Here is a 27,909-nt window from a genome sequence, read left to right as displayed (position 1 = left end):
GGATGCTACATTTTTATTACATAGTTTATAATTGTTATTATGATGATAGAGGCACAGTTAATAGAAAGTGCAAGACTACATTTTTTCCAGATACAAAGAAATGTAACAGCACTAAATTAACATTCTATAACAACGTTCATTTCTCTATTTTTCATACCAAAAAAAGGAATTAAAAATCTTAAGTTTAAAGCATTCGGATGGAACTTCTGTTTTAAACAATATTTGTAATAAATAAAATTGTTTACTGGGTTCATTGTGTTTTGTCAGCTTCACATTCTTCATTTAAAATTTCAAGTGTCTACACTTTTAAAAGTTTATTGGCAAGATTCAAAGAGCAATTTTTAAAGCCTTGAGCATATGTACTGTTTCTCCCTTTTTAAATAAAGTACAGGTTTTATAAATAGCTAGTTATAGAAAACAATAACATAGACAAGTAATACATAATTTCATTTGTAACTATGCTTCCAAGTGATATTTTCAATTCTCGAATCCAAACAGTCTCCAACAGGAATAAGATACTTACATATTAAAACATTTATATTTAGGAAAACATTTACCTTTCACATGATTTCACTTGTACTGTACAAACTGAAAAATACTTTGGTTTTTCACTGTAAAGCACCTTATAAAATATTTTAATCACCTGACAAACATTCCGCAAGTCAATACTACACATTTGGGGGAGGAGGGGCAGGGCTGGACAGAACCTATTTTCAAAACCTAGACTCTGAATTCCTTAATCAGCTATACAGCACTCAAATGCACTGTGTACTAAACTCAGGTTCAGAAGACATTTCCAGACAGATTTTCCTAAAGAGAAAAACTGGACTGAAAGGGACTTTCTGGGCCAGTAAGTCCTGACCAGTGCTGCTGCAGGTATGACTTCATATGAGCCTTTCAGAAACTCCAGAGCAATTTGGTTTCCACTCATACTATCTCTAAAAATTAATTTGGAAAGAATTTAGTAAACTCTTCATGCTGCTTTATCTATCAAGCAGGAATATAACGTTGTATTACTACTCTGTTTCCTGCAATAAGAACACGATGTCTGTCACTTATATTCCACATGTACCATAGCCAGGGGCTAGCCCAGCTCCTGCAGTAGTGAAACTCCCATCTGAGAGCATGTCAAGATCTGCCTTGTGTCTCCACTGCATGGTTAAGATGACCAATTATCAGCAAAACAAAGACAAAAAAAAAAAAAATGCAAATCACTTCTTTTGTTTCATCTGCAGAATCTTGCCAAGAACAACACTGAGAGTGAGCATGGATTAACAAGAAAACCAAAATCTTTGGAAACAGTTTACATGGTCTTGAAGCACTAAAAGCTGTTTGACAGCATTCTGCTGGTTTTCAGGTAATTATCCACTTCGTAAGAAACAGCTTTGTGAGAAACTGCTTTCTTGCTGAAAACTGAGAAAAACATCTCATGGAATGGCTTTGCAGTAACGCATCTCAGCACTTCTTAACATAATATACACATCGAATCTAATTAAAACTAAAACATATTCACTTAGAGATACTAAGAACCTTATTCTGCAACAGAAATACTTTGTTTCTTACACCAGTGGCAGCAACAATTCCAAATTATGTTGTTCTCACTGCAGTTTAAGAAGCATACCAATTCACTAACAACATAATCCACAGTACAACTTTGCTGCTTTCATACACTGGTACTTTTCCTGGTAGTTAAAAAATAGTAAAAAAAACAAACAAACAAACAAAAAAAACCCTACTTATGACTTCCGACATGCATGATCTATGCATTGACAACAGACTTCAAGTTAAAAACGAGACTATTACAGAGATCTGTCATTCTGCATTGGGTATTTCTGCTCTAAAAGCACTATTGGGAATTACATGTTTACACCATTAATTGCATTTTATTATTTTGTTAAACGTTATGGAACCTAGTAATTGTTTTAGATCGCTGTCTCAGCACAGGATTTAAAGAACAAGATTTATTAAGTAACAAACAGGTAGCTAGCTACTGGGTGACGAACACCAACTCTATTTCTCATTGAGAATTTTTTAATATTCAAGATTTAATGATCAAAACCTGCATTTTGAGATTTCAGTTCTGTAACAAATGAAGTTGGTCTTAATTCACAAAGCCTGAATCTGAATATCCCAAACTAAGGAGGTTTGGATCTGTGAGTGGGCTGGGGAGCACTCCTGGCCCACTATCTCTACAGGCAACTGGTATCAGTGCAGTATGTGACAGATAACAAACTCTTTGATGATGGTGGATATCCAGAGATTGAATTGGAAGTATTTTAAGGGTAGTCTGTGTGACACCAAACTATTCTGGCTCATTTGGGGAGTGCTAGTTGATACTGGAAGCAAGCACTAACTACATTGCTGCCTTTGTAAAAGCTAAGTATTTCAGCTAGTAGCACATCACGTTCATATACTCTGATGATGATAGAGTTTTTGGCTTAGAGGTTGAGAAAGAGCAAGCATCAACCCATTCAGCCTTCAAGCACACAGTCTTAGGAGGAGTGTACTGGAACAGGGATGTATAGGAGTTAAACATGGGTACAATGTTAAGATTGAAACCCCAAATCTCAGTCATCTGTCTAACAGAAATCCAGATCACAGACAGTGAGATGTTACGATGCTAGGAGTGTGAAAAGCTGGAACCAGATGTTTACAAGAAGACTGGCATTGAGAGGAACCATTCCTGGTACAAGGCGGGCTACAGATACAAGAGCAATCCTTGAAGTTTTTAAGGCACATCTATCTGCAAACACAACTTTCAGTATTTCACAGATGTGGGAGTTTATAATTTTTTTAACACAGTACTAAACTTGGCTATGCATAAAGAAGCCTGTTACAAGGCTGGGAAATGCATTTCTGGTTCCTTAGTCTCCTTAATTGTATCTTGACATTCCGCCAAAAAAAGCAAACTTCATGGAATGGTAACACAGCTCTGTTCACAAGCATTAACGGCTTCTACTCCTTTTTTTTTTTTTGTTAAGTCTAACTAAAAAAAATAAAAAGGATACTGGAAGGTCACTAACAAACCCGTTTTCTACATTAAGGAAGAAATACCTGTATAGATCAAACCCCATAAACCTAGAAAATAATCAGTAACGACCTCCAGAAGTGATCACTGCTTGCACAGACTTGTAGACAGTTGCTAAGGTTGTTTTGGTTATTTTTCCATTTTGTTTCTTCTGCCTTTTTTTGAGGGCGTGTGCGCGATTCTTTCATAATGTTGTGTCATCATCTTCTCCAAAATCTCCCACCAACAATGAATGCTTATCTGGTTCATTAAGAACTATGCTGTTCACTGAACGCTTGTCTGAAAAGAGAGAATTTATGGAGGCTCTGCTGTAATTGATGATGCGATCCATTAAGCTCAGTTTACGAGAGTTTGTGCCGGTCTCATCAATTCCGATATGGACACTGATTTCTGATGGGCTCTTGTGCTTCATTTGGCCACGGGCCCGGAACTCGAGTTTCTCAGAACTTGGTTTCTGGTACCTATAGGAAGGGGGGGGGGGGGGGAAAAGAAAAGTTGACAATGTGTCTCAGGATGAAGTCAAGTACGCTAAAATATGGAAAGAGGCTAGCCTTTAAGTGCTATAATCATGCACAAGCTGGAGACATTTATAATATGAGCCACTATACAGTGATTGAAGTCTCAGGCTTTGTAAGTCTCCCATATAACCAGAAGCTGATTATGTGCTTTTGAGCCAGGATGCAGAAGAACAGGTAAAGCAGACAGGTATCACTCAGCATTTAACTGCTTTAGTGGCACTGAGCATCTGCAAAACATTTAACAGCAAAGTGTATCTGCTAACATTTACCAGGTATTCTGCTCCGCTTCCTCTGAAACCAAGTGTGTTAAGTGGACAGCAAAAGCTATCATTCCTACCTCAGTGCTACACTGCTCCTAACTGTGAAGTAAGGAAACAAATTCTTCACTGACAAATGCAGCTTGGTTTATCACCAGTCCTCAGCGCTTGTGCAGAGTGTACAGCTGCGTTGTCTCAGAAGCCTCACTTTTCAGCATGTTCAGACAAGATTTCTCAGAAATATACAAAGGGCACTAAGGAATTTGAAATTTTGAACACACTTTTGAGTTCTATGTTTGTCTTAATTTTTAAATACTACCTTCTGAAATATTATGGGCTGACTACTCTTCTCAAGCAAGAATCAACCACTGCCAAGCACAGACTTGCCCAAATTGTTTTCCAAAAAGTTTCAATATCTGTCACAGCCTCACACTCGATTTCTGCCACTTAAAGGAAAAGACCTGAGCTTCAAATCCAAGTTATAAATAACAAATAAGTTTTTCATACTCACATCTTCAACAGCAAAGAAGAAAGCACAACAGAGACAGAGGACGCAGCCATTGCTGCAGATCCCATCCAAGGTTGCAAAACCAGACCAATGGGCAGGAACACACCTAGAAAAAGAAAATAATGAGTTTAGAGCAGGAACACAGCATTCTTCACATATGAATCCAATGCCTTATGGAAAAACACAAAACTTCATGAGGACTTTCTAATTTAGTTCCATTTCTATTATTTAAGTAAATGATTCTAGTCTAGTATTAAATAACAAACATTCAATGCAAATATTTATGTCCTATCTCACACAGAACCCACATGTGAATGCATCTGACCATGTCACTTATACAATCTGAAATTCAGAGGCAGGCATGTCTTGCCAGCCTTGCAGTAAACTGCTTGTTTATGGGATCAAGTTCATTTAATAAACAGTTTATTTTACAGTCATTTTGATGTGCTGAGCACATCCACAGCAGCTGTAATGCGGGAGATGAGAATGCACAAATTGCCTGCAGAGGTTACAGTGGTATAAGAGCTCTGCTCTTAACGTCCATCAGAAATAAAGAAAATGGATGCTCTTCCATATGATAGTAAATCCACATAATCTACTGGCTAAGCACAGTTTTATTACCACAGGAAAATGTTCACATACCAGCAGCTATTGGAACTCCAATGAGATTATAAATTAGAGCAAAGACAAAGTTGATCCGGATCCTTTTGACAGTCTTCCTTGATAAATCTATACTCGCTACCACATCCATTAAGTCATCCTGGAAGTTAATGTTTATAGGAGAAGTCAGAGATAAAAAACATACACATCATGTCACCATACCCCCATTTTAAAGCTAACTACCAGACACTGGACATAACAGACTACATGCAATAAATAAGTTGCTCTATTTCATCTGCGTAGAGCCCATACAATGAGCACCAGCCTCGTTTCAGATGCCACCGCAACCCGAACAATGTATGCAGCGCTATCTGTAGGGTACAGGTCTAGACAACACAGCTTCTGTCGAGGTATTGTTGATACACAGGAAGAAGTGGCTGTAACCTTACAGATACTCTGATATGTTCCTTAAATATGATTTATGTTTGCCATAGGTCACCTCATTTTTTCTTCCTTTGCCAACTCTTGAATTTGGATTACCCCTGAATTTGTAGGAGCAAGAACATGGGGAAAGTACCACTACTAAACAAGCAAGACAAAGACCATCTCCAGTTGCACTGGCTTATGAAAGTACTACACCTCAGCAGTAGTCTGAATCACTCAAGACATCACCTCATTTTCATGAAACATTCTTCTTTCTTACCTTAATTAGAACCACATCAGCTGCCTCGATGGCTACATCAGTACCCGTGCCAATAGCAATTCCCACATTAGCCATAGCAAGTGCAGGAGAGTCATTGATACCATCTCCAACCATGGCCACCCGTTTTCCTTCATCTTGTAGCTGTTTCACTTTGGCTACTTTGTGGGAAGGAAGAACCTCTGCAAACACTTTGGAGATGCCAACCTATGGGGAAGGGTAGAGAGAGAGAACACAGGAGTAGCTTTCCTACTAGCTATCAAAGTTTCTGCTTCTAATAATGCAATTATGAAAGCCAAAACCCATGTTATGCTCTTGAGTCAAAAGACCAAACCCTAATATGAAAACAGCTCTGATTTCAACGTTGACACTGCTCCTCTTCAAAAAGGCTTTAGTTACCCTCTAATTCTGAGTTTTATGTCAGCATTTTTCATCATAGACCAGTTCTAGACTAGCCACAAGCATTATCAACATGACAACATCCTTTCTGTAATTGGGTTGTGGCAAGCTTCAAACCCAAACACACGCAGAACAGCTTACCTGAGAGGCAATTGATCGTGCTGTCTTGCTGTTGTCACCAGTCATTAGAACAACTTCTAATCCCATACTTTTCAAAGTGTAGACTGCCAGCTCAGCTTCTGGTTTCACAGTATCAGCAATAGCTATCAAGCCACAAAGCACTCCTAAAAACACAAAGCAGGAGTTAGTAATAAATACTCTGTTCATTTCTTTTGGGGGAAGGAAAAGGTGACATTTTCTCCTGTAAGACAGTGTAACAAAGCTTTAGCACTTCATCTCTCTCCATCCCATTAGTCTACTTCAGGTGTAACTGCTAAGGCATTAGTATTTACCAGTTTCTATTTAAGTGGTGACAAGTCACCTCTGAATGAATAGACAGCAACGAACTTACCATCGACAGCCGTAAGAACTGCTGTGCGACCTTTCCTCTCATGCTCAATCATGGCTTTATCAACTTCATTTTTAACAAGAAGTCCATTTCTGTTCATCCATTCCCGGTTCCCAATAAGAACAGAGTATTTTTGAGAAGTCACTGTAGCTGAAGGAAGAACAAGTCTTGTCATCATATAGATAACTAGCAAGTTAATTATCCAGCTAATCCTATCCTGCTCTCTCGGTATGCTCTGAAATATCATTAAAGAGTCTAATCAATATTGAGAGAGATTTTATTTTTTGCCAAGCCAATCTTCTCATGTGTTCATGAACAGAATAGTACTGACATTTCTTCAGTAATAGGTAGTTACCACTTCAGTAGACCAAGAATCACAGGTCAAGGGACAGTAAAAGACAAAGTCCCTTTATCATTGCCTTTAATTTAGCATCCTAATATAGTTGAAAGATCTAATAGTGAACTACTCTTGATTGAAAACCAGTCAAATGTGTAAGCACACATAATTTTGGCTAGCAAATAGGGACTTGGGATGAAGCAAAATAGAGCTTAGAGAAAGCTCCTATATGTTTTTTCAGCTCCACATTTAACAACTTCCAATTGTATTTATACCGACAGAACGTTTTTAACCAAATGTTCCAAGTGATGCGTGAGCATGAAATAAATAAATGACCGCCTCTATTTCATATGTGCCTTGATGCAAGCCCAGTTCTACAGGGCTGAAAAAAATGCTCTCATTCTTAAGGATCCCGATTAAGACCAAAAGCCTAAGTCCATCTTGCTATCCATTTTATTCTATAAAGTGGAGTTAGCTTACTTGGTAAATCAGCATCGATAATCAAAGCAGGCTGCATTGATTCCTCCATGTTTTCCTCAAGTTTCACAAGTGTCACATTTTTAACATTGTTTTCTTCAACCATTTTATTTTTCCTGTAGAGCAGTGCTTCAATATTGGTGACTTTACAGCTAATGCCACAGCCTGGAACTACCTGAAAATCTGTACATGTCCCAAGGGTTTCTGAGTCCAGTTCCTAAAAAAAAGCAATAGCAAAAAGAAGACTGAAGTGGCTCCAAAATTTTCCAGCTTTCCATTTGAATACATCAATTACTTTCTAAACGATGCCAGTCTATTCTGACATATTAAGTAATGCATTAGTTCTTCTGTAATACAAATGTCTTTTCCTACACAATTTACCTTTTTGCAGTACTTTGTTATTGCTACTCCAAGAGGATGTTCGCTGTTACTCTCTGCAGTTCCCACGATGGCCAGCATTTTGTTATGTGGCATCCGGTTACTCTCTACTAGGTATTTCACACGCATCACTTCTGGAGTCCCATGAGTAATCGTACCGGTTTTGTCAAATACAACCACCTTTACCTGCAGTAAACCAGGAAGATTTCATTCAACGAACAAAGCTTTAATGTAGATTTTCCTCAGAGCACCCCACTTTTAACCCAGCTTACGAACATGCCACTCACAAACATGCAATGATCTGCTCAGACAGGAATTAGCAAAATGCTCCTGCTACCCGCCCTTGGAGTTCTTGTAAAATTAACCCACATTTCTTACCTTATGGGCCATCTCTAACGGTTCTCCTCCTTTGATCAGTATGCCATTCTGGGCTCCTACACCAGTACCAACCATCACAGCTGTTGGGGTGGCTAACCCCAGAGAACAGGGACACGCAATACACAGGACTGTGATAGAGGCTTGGAAAGCAAAGCGGATTATCACCTCTGCTGCAGAAATGCTCTTATTGTAACCCTAGTGACAGAAATTCATGTTAGTGATGAAATAAAACAAGGAGAACAAGGAATTCAACTACATGTTGCCTTTGATGTAAAAAAAAAAAAAAAAAAAAAAAAAAAAAGAAATGCAAACATGCAAATTAAAGAATTAGAATTAAAAAGTAAAGCACAGGAAAAATATGCCAAAGCTAAGATTAATGACAAAATTAACAGCCAGTGACTAAATTGTGCTCTATACTGCATATACCCATGGTTTGTTTTATTATAGGACTTTTCCTTATATAGGGTACTACACTCTATGTCATATGCAAAAGCAAAGATATGAAGATTGCTCTCCTGCAACTAGTAAATTCTAACCAGAAATACTAGTCCACCAAGAAACCTGAGATCTAAGCAACCACAAAGTACAAATTAAGATTTTGATCCTCCTCTGGCATCTGTAAAATATATGAATTTCACTGATTTCAAAGATGAATTTACACAGTTATACTAAGAAAAATAGAATAAGAATTGGAATTTGTGACAGCATTAGTGAAAGCATTTATTTTCCCAACAGAGAAGGAATGGAAATTGGGAAATTTCAAGGGTTAGTTTTTTTTTTTTTTCTTTTCTGTTTTTCTTTTTTAAAACTAACTTTCAGGAGTTGATTAATTACTGCAAACTCTCTTTAAATAGAAATGTCAGAATGGTTCTGTAGTGTAATATATAGCTGAAAAATATAATAATTTCATATGGGTTATTCTCCCCCCCCAAGCAACTGCCTGCAAGAATAATCCAAAAATGGAGCTGTTGCAACCTAATACATTTGCACACTAATTATTTCTGAAATATTTCAGAAGGTGTTTAACGAGATTTACTTACCATAAAGTATTTTTCTACTATTTCGAAATCCACAAATCCAATTATAATCCAGGCAAAAAGGGTAACCACAGAAACAGCCACAATAAAAGGCACAAAGTAGCCACTAAGTTTGTCTGCAAATTGCTGAATAGGAGCCTATGAAGAAGAAACGAGTGTCAACTTCAGCAACGTCACACTTATTCTCTTCTATGCCTTCAGACATAGATATAATCGCACCTTCTGTTTTCAGCACATTTGGCATACCACACTTTATAATTACATTTTACTCAGTAAGATGACGAGATTTGGAACAGTGGACCATATCAAAGTCCTTGTTCAGCAAAAGAACTTCATTATGTTGAGATCTGAATTGCAACTGCAATCTTAACCACTTTGCAAATTATTTGGTACACTGATGCCAGTAAGACGAGACTCAAATGCTTAAGTTCATACTACTCTACCTTTGAGGTCTGGGCCTCCTCCACGAGTTTAACAATCTGTGAAAGAGTTGTATCAGCTCCAACATGAGTTGCTGAAATCAGCAGTGATCCATTCTGATTAATAGAACCTGCAATAACTGTATTGCCAGGTTTTTTAGTCACAGGCATCGCTTCACCTAAGGAAAAGTCAACAACAGATGCTGAAGGAGCTTTTTTGCTGATGTTTTTTATTATAACAACTACCAACTCCTAACATACAGGTAAAAAAAATAAAAGAACATCAGTTTCAACTTCTCTTCAGATTTATTTAAAAGAAAAGAAGAACATGTTTATACTTGCAAAAAAAAATGCAAGCTTACCTGTGATAAGAGATTCATCTACCATTGAGTGTCCTTCAATAACACGACCATCCACTGGGAATTTGCCTCCTGGCACCACTTTGACAATGTCACCTCGCTGAACCAGTTCAACATCAACTTGCTCTTCACTAGAGTTTTTAAACAAGAGATTGTTAACAAACTTTACCCAGGCAAAAACAGTTGTCACTATACACAAAGCATAATCCCATCAGTTAACATTGTTAACTTACACAAAGGCCATTTCAGAGAGCACTAAGCTTATAATTTTATTTACTTCCCAGATGAGAAAATCCACTTCGCTCCTTATCTTAGCAAAAATTAGCACAATTCCAATAAAACAAATTGGAATAGGATTAATTTTTTCTTATTTTAACATTTACATCTTACGTATCTGCCAGCAAAATCTGAAGTTGTTTTCTTCATAGTCCTACAGACTGATAACATTTGTATGTGAACTACTGATATTAACAGAAAAGGAACATCAGAAAAAGCAAATGACAAAGTAAGATACCTTAAGAGAACGTTATCAGGGCCCAAGGTAACAATAGTTGCTTCAGTAGCTTGTAATGAAATTAGTCTAGCCAGTGCTTCTGATGTTTTACCCTAGAATAAGAAATTCCTTATTTTTCTGACTATGGTATTGGAAAAAAAATCACAGGGTAAATGACAACCAGATATGTTGTGATTTACTTTGTTAAGAAAATACTTCCTGCAAACAGATTTATATTAAGTCATTTCATATTTTTACTACTTGTTATTGTAGCTGATTTTATAATAAATAAGGTCAGAAGAATCTAAGAAAGCTTTTTCATCGGATTTTTAAAATATAAAACATTCAGAAACAATACTCAGTGTCTTATAGCTTGCAAATATGATGCTTTCCATTCAGTGAAGATGTCAAGAACATACCTAGTTTACCAAACCTATTTTATTATATTTTACCAGCGCAACCTATCTGAAACAAAATTTCCACCACTACACTCATTTTGACCAACACATCACAGGTACTTTTATTTTCCTTACCTTTGCAACATGCTCTAGCCACCGGCCCAATGAGATGAATGCAAGCAGCATGGGAGGTGTGTCAAAGAAAGTCACGGGGTTTACTTTTGCTTTTTCAGCCATTGCAACTAGAAGAATAACAAATGAGTAGACGAACGCAATGGAGGTTGCCAGAACAATGAGCACATCCATGTTTGCGGTTTTGTGCTTCAGTGCTTTGTATGCCTGTATATAGAAGTGCCAGCCTCCAAATATCTGTAACAGCAACAGTACCAGTTATACATTATGTGTGCTTTTAACAGACAGCAGCAGTTTTTCCCTGAGAGGAAGACACCCCTTTTTTTTTTTTTTTTTTTTGTCATTTGCATTCTCCATCACCTAGTGAAGTCCTAGCTGTAGGCAAGAGCTGTATCTTTACCTCAGTATTCTTAGGTCACCTCACCATGCTCACCAGCTAGAGCTAGGCAAGCTGCCTCCGATGCTCTGACTGCACAGCACCTACACATTGACTGACGTGCCCAAAGCAGTACCTAGCACCGCATGTTTTCAGCGGCAGTGTTAGCGTCTAACAGCCTCAAAAACAATTTGAAGCAGCAGATTTACAGTCACTTGCCAAATTTCATTTCTTTGTTGTCTTCCACTTTGATTGTCTAACCCCACCAAACTCAGAGCTGCCATGTTCTCACTTACCTGTACAGGGACACAGAGTATAAATGACAGAAAATTCATAACAGACAATCCTGGCAGGAGCTGGCGTTCCAGGAACATAGAGGAGTGAATGGCCTCCATTTCCTCATCACTCATGTTGTGGTGTGCGCGAGCCTCCGAGAGTTGACTGTCCTTGACCATCATGTAAATCATCATCACCATGACAGGAATACAGAAAGCCAGGCTCACAAAAAAAGCCCTTCTCCACCTCAGGTTTAAAAAAAAAAAATAATTACTTGTTTTGCAGGTGAGTGCTCAGTAATATTTTAGCTAGCAAGTCTGCACAAACTAACAAAAAAAATCATTAAGTTTTACTATTGATTAAAAGACAAAACATTAAAAAGAGTAATCAAAAATGTTTACAAGATGCTTATATAGAATCTAAATATGTCCAGGAATACTTACTGCCTTATTTCCCGTTTATGATCTAGGTGACTAGCAGATCTGTCTTTTTTGACTAAAGTAGTCGCAAAACCTAAATCCTACAGGAGGAAAAAAAAAAAAAAAGAAAAAAAAGAACAAAAATTAAAAGAGAACAGTCACTTTGTAAAGACAACTTGCACTCCTATAAATTTATGGACAGATTACTGATTTTGCCAGCCTTGCAATTGATTTGTTTTATTAACATTCCTGATACAATTGCTTTTCTCTCTGCACAAGTTAACCCACAAAGTAATAGTCTGATGTAGAAGTCAACTTTTCTAGAACATTCAAAAAGTGCTCAAAAATGCAGCTTTCCAAAATGGTTAATCCTGAAGCACAAAAGTATAAAAATTGAGGGAGAATGCCAAGAAAGTTCTGTTATCTTTCCTTTGCTACAGAACTCAAGGATGGGCTTCACTTTTTGGCAACCTGTAGATTTATCTTCAATTCTACCATAGCCTAGCTTCCCCAGTCTCTCTTTAAACACTTGGACAAAGTCACTACAGATCATTGCTTCTCAGCCAGAACACACACAATATCTGCAGAACCCTGCACTGAGAGCAAGATAATGATGGATGAGACGATTTTTTTTCCCCCTATAATAGCCTTCTTCCCTTCTGCTATGGGGTATGTAACGGTTCAAAGGACACTGCATATTTTATTAGACTTGTTGCCTTCATGAAACTTACCTTTATCACTTGTATCACATCTCGAGGACCTATAATCTCAGGATCATATTTGATGTGTGCTTTGTTGGTTGCAAGAGCTACTGAGCAGTATAAAACACCATTAGTCTTCATGAGGGTAGATTCTATTTTGTGCACACAAGAAGCAGATGCCATTCCTCCCACCTGTAAAATAAAGGCTCCCTGTGGTTATCAAAACCAAATATTAATATATCATATGAAATGGGAAAAGAAAGTGTGCTTATGACCATCCCGAGCTACTTATTGCCTATGGTTAGGGTCTGAAGCAGTGGGACGGAGCTCACTTGTGAAGGATGAAAGCCCTACAGCGGAAGCATGGCGCAGAACACAACGTTTTAAACTCTGCTGAACCTCTGCTGTCTCTTCATGCTGAGAGCTGGAACACTAAGCTAGAGTCTGCTCCAAAAAAAATAAAGAAAAACATCACAGAAAATCCTGCCATATGCAGAATAATCCCCCGAAAGCAAGTCCAATAGATAAAGACAGAGGTGGTTGTTTTTAATTACTAGCTTACAACAAGATCCAGAATTCCATCTCCTTCACCAGAGTTTTCCATCACAGTAGCTCCAAATCCCAGTTCTCGTATGAGCTCTGCGATAGCCAAAGGGTGTATGACAGCAGGATTATACCTCACTTCTGCCTTTCCTGCCATTAGCGCAACAAGTACTGAATGTATTCCTAGAAAACAAAATGCACAGATAGCAGTTGATGTTTAAGAAAAACACTTAATGACATTGTGACAGCACAATAGCAGTGCAATGATACTGAGAAACCTACCACATTCTAGGCACATACAAACAAAAACAAGCATTTTTGGGAGATGTATAAGCAGTGTAGCAAAGACTTGGGAGCACAAACATGAAGAATTAATATATTACTCCAGGAGAAAAACATGCAATTCACATTTACCATCTGTCTAATTACAAACATTCAATTTACTTTGTATGAAAAGATGACCATTTTGACTTTAAAAACCACTTCTAAAATACACTGTGGCATACTATTTTGATCTAATTCTAGAATTTCTAAAAACCCTTTAAGAACTTGAGTGAACGTGTTTCAGAAAGGGTAGATCTAACAATATGCAATCCTACTGTACACTGAGTTAAAAGGAAAGTACAAAAAGCTTTTAGAATGAAGAAATACAACTCCAAGTTAACGTGGAATATGTCCATCTTCATTATAATAATTAAACACAGTCTATAATTATAACTTTTCATTATAGTTATGCAATTATTTGTTCCTGCGAATAAAATCATCCCTCTGACAGAAATATAGACATCATTGTCCTGACTCGTGGAGCTGAAGTTACCTTACATCTCTTTAATCCATACTAATACTGCCATTCTCCAATAGCTGTTTCTGATACAGACATGTACACTTCTGCAGAGTTGCAGACCTGGGCAAATCACTCCAGTTGAAGAGATTTAGTTTAGTTTCATGAGGATCCCTATTTGATCTCTATATATTCTCTTCAGAGAACCTCATCTCCTGCTTTTGCAAGGGCAGTCTCCAGCCAGCACGCCAACAGAACAGCAAGAATTACATTCTCTTTTCCTCCTACAAACCAACTACAAGTCAACTATGTTCTCCCTCATGAAGTACCAGCAACGGCACTTCTCTTAACAACCCACTAATTAAAAACAGTGCACATAAGCTAGATGGATTCTCTAAAAGAAAAGCTCAGAAATGTAACAGGTTACACTGACATATCTTACCATCTTCTCTTCTCAAATTCCTCTCAATGTTGGCTACACACGAAGCACACGTCATTCCTGTGACTTGGACATAGCACTTGGATATACTCTTTGCCTCTTGTTTAGCAGCATGGTTTGGTGACGGTTTGGAGGTAGGCTCAGTTCTGAGAGATGCCAACTGCTCGTCGGGTGAGGGTTGAGTTACCCCCACAGGGAGTTCTGTCTTCGCTGAAGAAGAGATTGAAATTCATGACACCACGAATAGACACTGCGATGAGCTATGACCTGGCATTAATACACGTTGCTGCAAATTTGCAGACCAAGAAGCAGTAACTGTACGTGCCTTATTAAGGCTCTCGAGCACAGGAGTAAGTCTGCTTTCTTTTGCTTATTGAAGCAACAATGGTTAGGCCTCTGATGAACTTTCTATCGTTACAAATTTTCTTTTCCTCATTATATTCATCTGTCCTGCTGTACATCCTCTGCCCTCTTTGGCAGGTCACAAGCTAAGCCTCTGCCTTGCAACCTTAGTTTTACATGCAAATTTATTGACTTTACCTGGGGTACAAAACAAATGAATGTTTTGCAAGCAAATTCAATGTTTTTGACCTTTGAGAAGGGACCTCAAGCCACAGAGAGCTGCTTCTTCCAGCAATTCAGGACAAGCTATGTGTAGGCAGGAGCAGTATGAAAGGGATTAAATACAAGCACCTGACTTCACTGCTTCAGTTATTGACATAAAATATTTCACCTGCTGTATTAAATTTAATCTTAGCAAATAAGAAATGGAGCCTCTGCATTCCCTTGAGAAGCCTCTTTACATTAACGTCCATCTGCATTTTCTCTGTAAATATTCTGGACATCACTATCTAGCCATCTGTTCCCATTGCACAATTACTTTCAGTGTACCAGACATCATGTAAGCATAATTTTAACCTCCTCAGTGATATCCACACTCTACAGATTCTTGTCACTCCTCAGCCATGCCCAAGTCTGGCTAAACAACCCCTCAGTTACTTCACACAAGTTAAATCTCTAGTAGATTGCTGCCCTGAAGTTTCTTTAGCAGCGAATTATCATTCTTAGCAGCTATCAAAGCTCCATTTACTTTCTACATTCATTCCATAAACATTAAACAGTGGCAAATTGAAGCACCATCTGAATATCAATACTTACTGGATGTATTTGTATTTCCAGGTATCTCAGTACTTTTTAATTAATCTAACATCTTAAAGGAAGTGCTACAGATTTACTTAACTATCTCCTTGACAGTGAAAATGTAAAGCTTCTCTTGACATGCAGGAAGCATAATGTGTAAACTGATAAATCTCATCTTGGGTGGTACCCAATCTCAAACAGAATTGCATAATCTTTTTAAGCTTAAAAGTTTAATACGTCATTACCTGATAAAGACGCATCAAATCCCATATCCTCTATTGAGGATCGCAAGTCTTCTGGGCTTGTTTGCAGAGGGTCATATTCTATAGTCCCATTACTATTTGCCAGAGAGACATTAATGGATTTTACACCTGCCTTTTGGGATATGACTCCCTCAATAGACTGCACGCAAGAATTACAAGTCATTCCCTCAATATTTATCACAACAACTTGAGTAAGCGGCTGGGTAGCATCCTTCAAAGCTGTATGAGACTTCAATGGGGATGCCAGTGCAGAGAGAAGCGATGCATGTTCATATTGGTCAGGAAGGCTGACTTTAAACGTCTCTGGAGACACCGCCTCTACGGCTTTTCTCAGTTCCTCTATGCTAATTAAGTTTGGGTTATAGTTTACAATGGCAGATTTCTTCTCTAATGAAACAACTATATTTGTTACCGATGGGAGTGCTGATATGGTACTCTGAATATTGAAGACACACGAGCTGCAGTGCATGCCATCAATTTTGAAGACAACTGTCTTCGTATCGTTCACATTCTTGGAGTTTTCTTTCAGCGATGTTGTCTCAGAGCCTTTGGTCTGAGTATTCTTCAACCTTTCCAGGTCAATAGCACTGAGTTTGAGGGGCCTAGGCTGCTTTTTGAAAGATGCTGTGAAGCCCACAGCTTCAATTTGACATTTTATCTCTTCTGCTGTAATTAGATGAGGCTGATACACAACAACAGCTTCCTGATTGTCCAAGGACACTGAAAATTAAAAGCAAAAATAAGCGTGCATTGCTGCCCTGGGTATACCAAGGATGTTGCCCTAAGAACAGAAGATCTTGTCAAAGACTTCCAAGAATGCTTCAAACACTCAGAAACTTAACTGCAGTGGAAGGGAGGTTTAAGTGGCTTGGGAAAATCTCAGCGCAATTTAGTGCAACCGTTTATTGTCTAGACAATACAACAGTTCTCAAATACTTTTTTTTCTCAATTTTTGCTCTTTTCCCAGGACTTTCACAAATGAAATTACTGTTTCTTACTAAATACATCCTTTTATCCAGGGCCTATTGCATTATGTTTATGTTAAAGCTATTTACATAGATAATTTTGTCATTCCTTTTGGATACAATCACAGACATAGCAATATTAATTTTTAATTTAAAAGAAAATATGAACTAACATTGATTACAATACAAAGAGACACCTGGTATTAGAGACTTCTAAAACTGAAAAGTGAAGTTATGGAACTCTACTACTCCAACCTCCCTACAAAAGTACAAAAAAAAAAAAAAAAAAAACAACACACAAAAAAACAAAGCAGTCACTGAATGCTGTCACACATGTAACAGCAAGAGCCTCACCACAGGTTGAGCCTCCTTCTTTACTGCTAGCCCAAATTAAACATTTAACTACATATCAGGTACCACAAAGAGTAACTGTTGTATTAAACTAATATAAATCCAAAGCATCTCCACATTGCCAGGAGGGGAAATATGTAAGTTTTTACCTTTAATCCGCTGAATTCCTTGCAATTTGCCAACCTTCCCTTCAATAGTGCTGGTGCAGGAATGACAGGTCATCCCCTCCACTTTCAGGCGCAACAAAACACTACTTGCTTGAGACCAGCTGGAATCTTCACATGTTCCTGGAGTCACTTCTGGTGCTGAAATATTTAAGTCTACTCCTGGGACCATCTGGATAATCTGCTTGCCATTTATAACGGAAGAAAGGAAAGTCACCACTGCAGATTTTTGATCAGAGGACATTTTAACATCCAGGATACCTTTGTTCTCCAGTAGCGTACTACGAATCTCTTTAGATGTTAGAGCTGACTGAGCAGGAATAGTAAGAAAAATAGTGTCAGGTAAAACAGGTTGTGGTTCTGAACCAGCTGATGTAGCATCAAACCCCATGTCATATATTGCTTCCTGTAGTGTTGCTGGAGTCTGTAGCTTTGAGTCATAAATAATGACGGCATTTTTATCCTCTAGAGATACCTTGCAAGGGAAAAAAAAAAGAACAAACCAATTGAGCAAACTGTAATATTAAGACACAGGAAGTAAAACCCTGCATGGGATTATGAATAGCCTTTATTTGCAGACATTTGGAATACTTTTCCAGTATCGTTTGTAGCTTTTTATCCATGACAACCTACTTTGAAGGTAAGGCCATACCAATGGCCACCATACAGTAACTTCTCATCTGTGAAACAACACGGCTAGACAAAACACAGAATTGTTTTTCCCAAAAAAAGTTTCAGAATCCTTTACAAAGAGTCTGTCTGGTCTTTTTTTTTTTTTTTCTTTTTTTTTAAAAAAAAAAACCTTATGATATCCAGACAGCATTAATGCATTTTATGGGAAAAAAAGAAAAAAAGAAAAAAAAAAAGAACCTTCCAGAGCCAAACTCTCTTGAATTGAGTTAGTCAGTGTAATTCAATCAAAAGCAAAAGAGCCCACAGAAAAAAAAAATTCTAATCACTTGTACAATTTTGCAGTTAGAAGTAATCACCCTCAGGCTACAAGGATGGAAGAAAATACTCTTTGAAAAGTCCCACATACTTAAGTAGCAGTGAAAGGAGTCCAATAATTCTTGGCGTCTTAGGCACAGGCTATTACCTAGCTATGAGGAATAAAGCGCAGCAGACTGAACAGAGCTAGATTCAGTTTTGAAATTAGATACATGACAAACATCAATGGAAGCTGTTTTTCCTCTCTGTACGTTTTTGTGACCCAGAGACTTCCTGACTTAGTACTAACCTTTCACGTTTGACGGTACAAATATCCTCAATTTAATTTGCTCCCAACTGATGATACATCAAACACAATTACTGCAGTTTCCAAAAGCAAAAGCCAATGCCTGCCAGAGGCCCTACACATTATCATTCAATTTTATCTTTACTTTGGGCAAAGCTACAACCTAAAGACCACAGCTGTGATTAAATTACACCAGTTAAATGTTTTTAAGAACCACCTTTCTTCATTTCTGTCCCAATTATTAGCCTCAGCAGAATGAGGAACATGGACATTTACTGGTTTCATTACCGTTGGCAGCAAAATAACCTAAATGCAGCTCTGTTTGTCCGTATTGGCCATCCAACATTCATCTCTCCTGCTGACCTAATTCATAAGAGCTAAACAGAACCCTAAGCTGAAGTTCTGATGCTGCAACGTGGATAATTACTAATATAATCTCTTGAAATGTATTACTGTGCTATTTTACTCAGACTAAGGTTTTCTAACGTATTTTCTTGTCAAGAGTAGTTTTAGAAATGTCATTCAGATTTGGGATGTTATTTACCTTAGAATATAGAAAGAAACTATTGAGGGTTTTATATTTACAAAACTGTTTAATTCTTTACATAAAAAGCACATGTTCTACATGTTAAATTAAGAATCTCTCCTCTTACTGTCTCAAGTCATCTGCATATCTTCAGAAATCAGCTGAAACAAAAATGCAAGGTTGCAGAAATTACATCTTTTGCTAGAATAATTTGGGGAAGTAAGAGAAGAAGACTTCTGAAGCCAAGGTTATTTGAGGGCATTGCTTTATAAGTCAATTTGAATCTTTGTTTCACTTTGTGTTTGCCAATACCTAGAGATTTGTGTGACATTCCCACAGGACAGAAGTCATTAGAGTGGAATCCCTGTTTTAAGAGCCCATTCAGTGACCCAAGGGTCTGGTGTCAGAGAACAGCCCCATTATTAAAGCCCCATTAAACTTGAAGATGCAAAACAACATGTCAATACTGCTGTCGTTCACCAAAAATTCTGTGAGCATACCCGAACTCCTACTTCATGCAAAGGAAAGAGTACTAAGTGGTGTACCTCTGTCTTTGTGCAGAATGGTTAACAACAAACCCTCTGAAGTAAGCTCCAGGAAACAATCACATGCCCCCCAAATAAGATACTGTACCTGATTCTGGGAAGGACAGATTTCATCTCTGGCATGTCTACTAAAATGGAAACAACTTTTGAAGAGACCAGGAAAATATTTTCTGTAGAGTAAAACTCAACTACTACAGAATGATACAGCAAGATTTCACAATCTATATACCCAGTAATTAAGCATGGCAATTTTCTGCAGCCATAATTGTTAGGACTACTCCTTCTTACACAAATTAGGTCATAAGACTAAAAGCAATCTCCCAGATTATAAATTGTTTTCATTATGAAAACTGCCACAGACTGATGTATTTTTTAGAACCAGTTGGCTCACCCTGGAATATGCTAAAATCCACCATTTTGCTCATGATAGAAAAAAAGATTAATGACATTGATATCTCCTCTACATCAAGAAAGCACTAAAAAAAAAAAAAAAAAAAAAAAGAGGCTAAAATCAATGCAAATTAAGGACAAAACAAGTAGTTCTGTCAAAAGTTCAAGACTATGGCTCTGCTGCTCTCTCATTCCTTCAATGGGCAGCACAAAAGGAAGGGAACTTCTCATGCCTGAAGGGGATAGCCCTGGCCTACCTGCTACCTTTATGCCATTACTACCACAAAACAGCAGCATTCTTCATGGTGGCCAACCAACTCACCATTAATTGGACACCTCAGGCCCACAAATGCTTTTGAAGCTGTGCAATGACTTGTGTACACTGTCAGCGTAAAAGAAAAAGCCTGGAGGTTTGAGAGCAAAATACTGATACTTACTGAATTTAAGGGGGAAGTACAACTTGTTTTTTAAAACGAGTATCAATTCTAGGGTGTTTGCTTCATCGTATTTAAGATAATCCCGCCCTGATTATTATTATTTTATTTTTACTTTTCTCATTACTTCATAACACTGAATTAAGCATGGAAATTCACAGTATTGAACTGAGGCAGAAATTGACTTAAGGAGTAACAGGTGACAACTCAGCTCCCACTGCAGTACAATAAGCACTTGTTTTTCTCTTGCTTGTACTAGAAATACAGTAGAACACCTCAAAGATCACTTTCCCATTAAATGTACAGGCTGTAGTATTCCCACATACTTTCCCCCGTTGGTACACACTTTACCATGGCTTCTCACACAAGAACAACACTTTAAAACAAGCGGGTACTTTACTTTAATGTTGTGGACACCATTCCTCTTCCCGACGTGCTGCTCAATGGCCTGAACACAGGAATGGCACGTCATGCCCTCCACGCCAATGACTATGGATCTTGCCTCCATTGTGAAATCCTACTCAAGTCTTCTCATTTCTGTTGGCCAAAAAAAGGATTAGGGCTTTTTTTCCCCTTCAAATAACTTCAAAGATAAAAATCAAAACAATATGCAGCACTTTAACAGACGATGTACGCTAGTAGATACCAAAACCTGATCAAAATCTGATGCTGAGCACAACTGAACAGGAAGGAGACACTTCGCTACTTGCTCCCGTGTATCCTCAAAGAGAAAATTATTCAGACATTCATAATTCGCTTTGTATTACAATCAAGATCCTTTAATCACACGCAGCAAGCTGTGACTCAGTGGTGTGTGACCCAACTGCTGGGAGAAGCAAGCAAGGAGGAGACACCAGCCCTTGGAACGTCAGAACGATCGAGGAGGGCACAGAAAGCTCGGTGACAGACGCCTGCCGTGTCTGTCCACGTCTGTATCTCTTTGTCATCACCCTGTGCTAGTGAGAACAAGGAATGCTGGAACTGGTCCTAGGGAGTGAATCCAGCTTTTTCCAAATCTCATTCAGGAAAGTCTAATTTCTGCTCCTCTGCAGATTATCATGCTCATTCTGGCTTGTAAAAACAAGAGCAGAAAAATGACTAAATCTAAATGAAATTAATCTGCAGAAATAATGGTTGCTGCAAATGAGTTTGTTTGTCCAATGCATAAAGTTAGTAACAGAGAAGGAAAGAGGGCAAAGAAGAGATTAAGACTTTTTTCATCTTTGAAAATTTGCATTATTTTTTCCATTGTACGGGAGGTTTATGGCTGGGAAAATAATCAGTCAGCTGCTTAGTGTTTGGCTCCAGTGAAAGCAACACCAAATTCTGATGACTAACCCAACAGCCAGAGTTAAACACGTGCTTAACTGGTTTATTCCCCTGCGGACTTGTCTGGGAAACTAGATTACACTAAGTACGAGCAGCATTTAATAAAATTAATTTGCTCTCTCCCTGGTGGCATTTCACGACTGCTCCCTGCTATAGAAGGTCTGAAAGTTTTTGGTTTTGCTCTAAGACACTAGAAAACCATACATGAATACTGCAATGGTTCATTATAGAAGCAGGTTGACCTCACTGATGCTTAAAACCTCACAAAATAAATGCTGAAGCTTTACCAAGAAGACAGCACAACCCTTTGAATTACAGCGAATTTTCTGACAGGTGAAATATGGTTGTTTGTTTGTTTGTTTTTTCTTTACATGCATTCTATGCAAAGTGCCAGGAACACATTGCAAAATTGTCAGCCACCACGTGGGAAAACTTAACCATAATTACTAGGTCAAAACAAAATTAATTATGCAAACATCGTAAAAGATAGTCTGAGCACTTGATTTTTCCTCCCTAATGCATCCCATAAAACTCTCAAACGACCAGGTAAGGAACCTGAACTCCAGTATGACCCGTCACGTCCTGTTGGGCAACAGGAGCTTTGCTCAAGAACTACACAGTAAAGCACAAGAAAATAGGAATTAGCTTACATTAATCAGAGAATCATTAAGGCTGGAAAAGCCCTCCACCATCACACGGTCCAACCACGCCCTTACCACCACCGCCACCCCCTAGACCACGTCCCTGAGCACCACGTCCAACCGGGTAAGAGCAGCTAGCAGGCAGGAACGTTTGGCAAGCAGGGAGAAAACCTCGCAGTCACAGGACTCTGCACACCTCGGCGAGCTGCTTTGTAGGTGAAGTCCCTGCTCCGGACACATCCTACAACAGCAAGGCTCCACCCTTCCAGCCACAGCACGGGGGAGCTGGGAAGCACAAGTGTTCTCTGAAGCACAAGGATCTGCATGTGGAACTGGAGACTGGGGGCAGCTGGGGACGAGCATCCCCAAGCTGCTTCCCACGGCAGCTTGCTGCGTTAGAGGCATCCCACCACGTCACAGCAGGAAGCAGCAACTCGTGCTACAAGAGGCACTGCAGGGATATCCCTACCTGAGGAGGTGGTACAGATCTCACTGCTCACCTAACTTGGCAGAGCTGGGTTCTTAGCAGCACAGGAATGTTTATCCATAATTATTTACACACCTACAGAAACGTAGCAGGGTCACAGAGCACACAAGGAGCTGGGAATCAGGAGAGCAGTGTGGGTTAAGGGCTTCATGTGGCCAGCCCTTTCCCAGGCTCATCTGCATACTCTGAGGCACAAGATCTTTTTTTAAGAAGACTGTAAAGCTCACTAAAAGACGTGCTTTCATTTCATCACATGGCCCTCACTGATACTTCAGCTCTTCCACAAGGAAGGCTCAGTCCACAGAGCAAACAAGGGCGTAATTGTAATTCCAGGCAGCAATGAATCTTCCCAAAAGGCTAAAGTACAGGTGGAGTGTCCAGAAGTACTTGACGTGCAGAGTGTTTTGTGAGCACAGCAACCAGAGAGCTGAGACGCCCCGGTCTGTCATCTGGCACAGATGGGACAGGTTCCACAAGGTCAGTGCCACCAGTTTCTGCACAGCCTCATGTTTTCCCATCAAAAAGACAGCACGTGGAAAGGGAAATAAAGAGTCCTGCTGCCTCCCTGGCCTCATCTAACTGACTAACGTTTGAAACACGACTTCAGATATGATGGATGGTATTTATGGAAGTAAAATAAAATAATTTGATTGCGGTAATTCAGGACCTGAATAAGCATGTTAGGCCCATAAAGCATGTTAAAATCCTATTATGTCAATAAAATTTCATATGCATGTTTTGTATAGACACAACCTTTCCTTTAGAATAAAGCACAATCTGCTTGCGTTTGAATTTAAATAATAAATCAAAACCAACCGAGCTTCATTCCCTTCACTGCCCCAGGGAGGGTTTTCGGCGTGTTTGGTTGGGCTTTTTCAAGTCTGCTCTCCCAGGACCAACGACCAGGGCCCCATGGCATTAAGCACCACATAAATGTGGCAGAGAAAATCCTCTCCTGGAGGGAACCGTGACTCAAACACGCACAAGGCTCAAAGGCTTAAGAGGAAAATCACTTTCCGCTCTTCAAGACCCCGTAGTGCCAGGACTGAATCCAAAACTTCCGTCACAGAATTTATCTGTTGGATCAAACTCCCTCTCTTCCTTTTGTTCTCCAGCTTATCATTAGGAAACACTGCTGGAGCTACAAGATATATGCGTAAGCTCTCTACTGGGGGGGGAGAAAGGCCTATCAGACAAACAGGGATTTTGATTTGCTTTGTTGCAATACAAAAATCCCCAGGACAACAGCAAGTTAAACTGACAAGCTAACGCATTCTTCCATGTGCCGGTATTCCACTTGGTTCCATTCATTTCTAATATCCTATCTCCCCTTTGAGTGCTTCCTGTAGAAATACTTTGGCTGAAACTTAAAGGAAATAGTTTTGTCAAAATTCCCTCCTTCCGACAACATTAACTCAAGATAAATTCACAACTAACCAGCCTGAAAACTTCGCTACACCAGTAAGTTAGGGCTATCTGCAGACAAGCAACATAAATATTGACAATACAAACCTCCTTCTCCTTAAATGCGTTAATATTTACCAAGTCAACAAGAAAATGGATGCAGAAGTCAAACGATCTCGTGACAGCGTGCAGCACTCTTTGTGAGCTACAGCAGTACCGTGAACACAACTTCCCATTTCCTTACTCTGTGTGTGTGTGTGTGTGTGTGTGTGTGTGTGTGTGTGTGTATATATATATGTACACACACATTCACTCAAAAGAAATTCAAGGTAGAAGGGACAATTATGGTTTGGTAGCTCGTGGCTGAAACAACCAACAAACCAAAAGCTTTCTAAAAAGCCTCCTAGATAGACTATATCTATCTTATATGCTGATAGAAGATCCTCATCACTACCCGACAGCAAGGCAGATGGCGTCCCCAATGAACCATCGATAAGGGCAAAACCAACAAAGTGGTTAGCAGCATCTACTGGCTGCTCTAGGAGGTGGCCTATGACCTCCTACGTCCCTGCAATGTAAAAATGACTTGTTTTCTACCCAAAACAGAGCCTGTCTCTCCCTGAGACCTCTCCACACTGCACAAACTTGTCTCTCCTAGAGGACGTCCTGTACAACTTGCACCTTTGCTGGGGACCAAATCTGTATTTGTAGGTATTATATGGCTGAACTTTTACTACCCCTAATTGCCTTTCTACTAGCTCTAATTGCTGCTGCTATTAATTAGTGTTATAGTCTTAATATTTACTACACATCTATTTGCATCCTGGTAATATCTGTAATTGCTTATTATCTGTCCGTATATTCACCTTACTGAGCGTTGTATTTGCTAGTGCTGGTTGGTGCTAATCTGTAATAAGCAGAAACCTTGAGAAAATAAACTTCCTGTGCCTTTGTGCATCACAGAATCCCCTAAGCCCACTCCTGAGATCCCTGCAGACCCACAGGCCAGGTAACCCTTTGGGTCATGACAGTCACAGACACATTTTTGGGGTGAGATGCATACATCACCCCTGTTTTATAGAGAAGTGACGGCTGTATTCTCGACCAGGGCATTGCTCCACCTGTAGAGCATCTCCATCACCACTTAGGGATTTGGCAGTGCAGCCAAGCAGCAGGAAGACCCCTGTGCACACACCCAGTCTAACAGATCAATATTCAGAACACAAGGAAACAAGGCTTCAGCTACTGCTCTTCTGGAATACCATCTGAAGTTCATCTCAGCCTTGGCTTTCACCACGCTTTGTGAAAGCAGCTGTCAGCTTACTGTATTCTCCAGTGCACTATTTACAGCTCAACACCTTTAGAAACTCCCCTTTTAGCTGTTTTAATCCTTTCAGTACTCTTTCACCTGTGTTGTGCAGCACACAAACCAGCAGTACTTCCTTGCACGTGTATTAACACCCTCAGTGAAGCAGCAGAGCCCTAGAAATACTGGGGCTCTGCAGTAGCAAAGAACCAAGCACCGTACGTTACCCAGCGCGGCAGCACCCAGCGACAGCACAGGCGGTGCACAAGGATAGCTAAAACCAACAGGATCTTTGGAAAGGAAGCCAAGTGCTTGCAGGGACAATTTGAGGCTTAACGCTGGGGTTGCCTGCGTTAAAATAACAACTTCTTCCAAGGGAAAGGAAAATTAAACAGTGATTAGACACAGGGCAACTGAGAAACTTGGATTCACATCAACAGATCATTTGCTTGGACGTGCTAACAGCAGTCTTGAAGCATAGTAAGTCTAGGTAAAGTCAAAGTTGTCAGTCATAACATCATGCTACCAAAAAAAAGGTAAGCGGTACAGCTACCACACTGCTAGAACCCCAGACTCTCATCTTATACCCCAAAAATGCTTAAGAGCTTCTACTATCTGAGCTAACCCAGGCACCTCAGTGTAACAACGCACTCACCGTGCACCACAAACATGCTTCACGTCTCTTCTAGGATCAGTAGGGATACATAACTGAAATACTGTGGGCTTCTCCAAGTGTACAGCCTTACTTTTCATCAAAGTTTTCCATACATATTTTGAATTTAGAGCTGCTGCTGAAAGATGTCAGCAAAAGCTAGGTAAAGACAAACAAATGGCAACAGAATCTGTCAAATCTAACTTAGGACGGTACTAAATTTCCAAATGGCTAAGTCCTACTTTATAGCTTTCTTTTTGACAGCAAAAAGAAAGATTCCTAATTACATTTAGCAGAAGACAGGTACCCATCCCTAAAGGTCTCCAAAAACGTGGAAAAAAAGAACAAAGGACAGCAGAAAGAGGCCAAAGTTTACAACCCCGCTGAGCTTATGAAAATACTGGTTACAGGTGGTCTGGTCTGCTAGACAAGAATGGGCTTCTGCTACTTTCACAGGCAAACAGTCACTTTTGAGAGTACGGCCCCATACGTGAGGCTTTATCAGAGGGGGAACTGCCCGCCTGTAATAAACATCCCGCACAGACTCTGAGGCTCTGAGCAGGTTGCAATTTGTGCTGCTCAAGACTTTAGCAACTCCTGCTGGCTCAGCAGACTATGGAAATTGCCCCGAGGAACTTTATTTCTATATGAGACAGATGAAAAAAAGACAAACAGCATGAATTAAAAAAAAAAACCTTCCATTAGGTTCTAAAGAGAATTTTATAATACTTGAGACAAACTCTTCACAAATCCTTTCACTTCTTCCTGGCCTTCCACTCGCTCTTCAGAGCAGCTTTCCGGAGGACACAGGAATTTCCCGAGGATTGTAACAAGCGTTAGGAGGAAAATGTCATCACCTCACCCCCTCGGTGTACGAGGGCAGCTGAGGCTCCCGGTTCCTGCCTCAAGACGCAGGGCAGAAGAACGCGGAACACGCCGTGCAAGCGAAAGTACGAAGAAAATAAGAATAAAAGCAGCGGGTGACACGGCGAGCCGGCTCCTCCCGCCCTGCCCAGCACCCGGGGGGGCAGCAAGGGCCGCGCCGCCCCTCCTGAGGGGAACACAGCGCGGCTCGGGGCTGGGGGTGCCCACAGCGCATCTCCCTGCGCCCGCCTGCCTTGTAGGGGATCTCTTCGTCTATTTACACCCCCGGACACAGCCGGGAGCACCCTGGCAGCTGCAGGGAGCGTTTTGGGGCGTTATTTGGGGCGTTACAGCCCCGCACTGACGGGATCTGAAGGCAGCGCAGGGGGCAGGGGGGCTGTGGGGAAGCCGCGCTCGCCGCGCCTCAGCGGTGTTATCTCGCTCCGAAGCCCCACAGGCGACGCTGTGCCCTCCGCGGGGCTGCTCACACCGCGTTTTTACTGGCAAAAAAACGGGGAAAACAGCGGGAAAACCGCCCGCGGGCACAGAGCGCCGGCGCGGCAAGGCGAAACGCCCGGCTGCGCGCCTCCGCTTAAACACCGCGGGGGGGGAGGGGAAGGAAAGGAAAAAAATATAAATAAGAAAAAAGGGAGCGGGGAAGAGACCCTGGAGGCTGCAGGGGCTCCGCGCTTACTCACGGCTCCTCACGGTTCGCCGCCCGCCGCCTCAGCGCCCTGACGGGGAGCAGCGCCG

At 40.0% G+C, this 27,909-nt stretch overlaps 1 protein-coding gene across 5 annotated transcripts; it reads right to left on the bottom strand.

Annotated features, from left to right (window-relative positions):
* Positions 1-27,909, bottom strand: ATP7A (ATPase copper transporting alpha). 5 transcript variants are annotated; one of them, XM_082770707.1, is made up of 24 exons: positions 27,851-27,866; positions 26,296-26,431; positions 20,874-21,010; positions 17,330-17,819; positions 15,847-16,584; positions 14,465-14,671; positions 13,261-13,424; positions 12,729-12,890; positions 12,022-12,098; positions 11,599-11,824; positions 10,930-11,163; positions 10,418-10,509; positions 9,907-10,034; positions 9,569-9,723; positions 9,129-9,263; positions 8,089-8,283; positions 7,714-7,896; positions 7,336-7,549; positions 6,522-6,668; positions 6,152-6,294; positions 5,615-5,818; positions 4,954-5,071; positions 4,315-4,417; positions 1-3,489 (listed from the first exon to the last, which is right to left on the bottom strand). In XM_082770707.1, the coding sequence occupies exons 3-24, from the start codon at positions 20,979-20,981 to the stop codon at positions 3,213-3,215; spliced, it is 4,500 nt and encodes a 1,499-aa protein (XP_082626833.1). In that variant the 5' UTR covers positions 20,982-21,010; positions 26,296-26,431; positions 27,851-27,866; the 3' UTR covers positions 1-3,212. The 5 variants fall into 5 exon arrangements, with proteins under 5 accessions (XP_082626833.1, XP_082626834.1, XP_082626835.1 ...); XM_082770708.1 differs by lacking the exon at positions 26,296-26,431 and having other exon boundaries at positions 27,855-27,909; XM_082770709.1 differs by lacking the exon at positions 26,296-26,431 and having other exon boundaries at positions 27,851-27,904.

The sequence above is a fragment of the Aythya marila genome, assembly GCF_965140915.1.
Source record: "Aythya marila genome assembly, chromosome: 13".
NCBI lineage: Eukaryota > Metazoa > Chordata > Aves > Anseriformes > Anatidae > Aythya > Aythya marila.
This window is presented reverse-complemented; position numbering and strand designations above follow the sequence as displayed.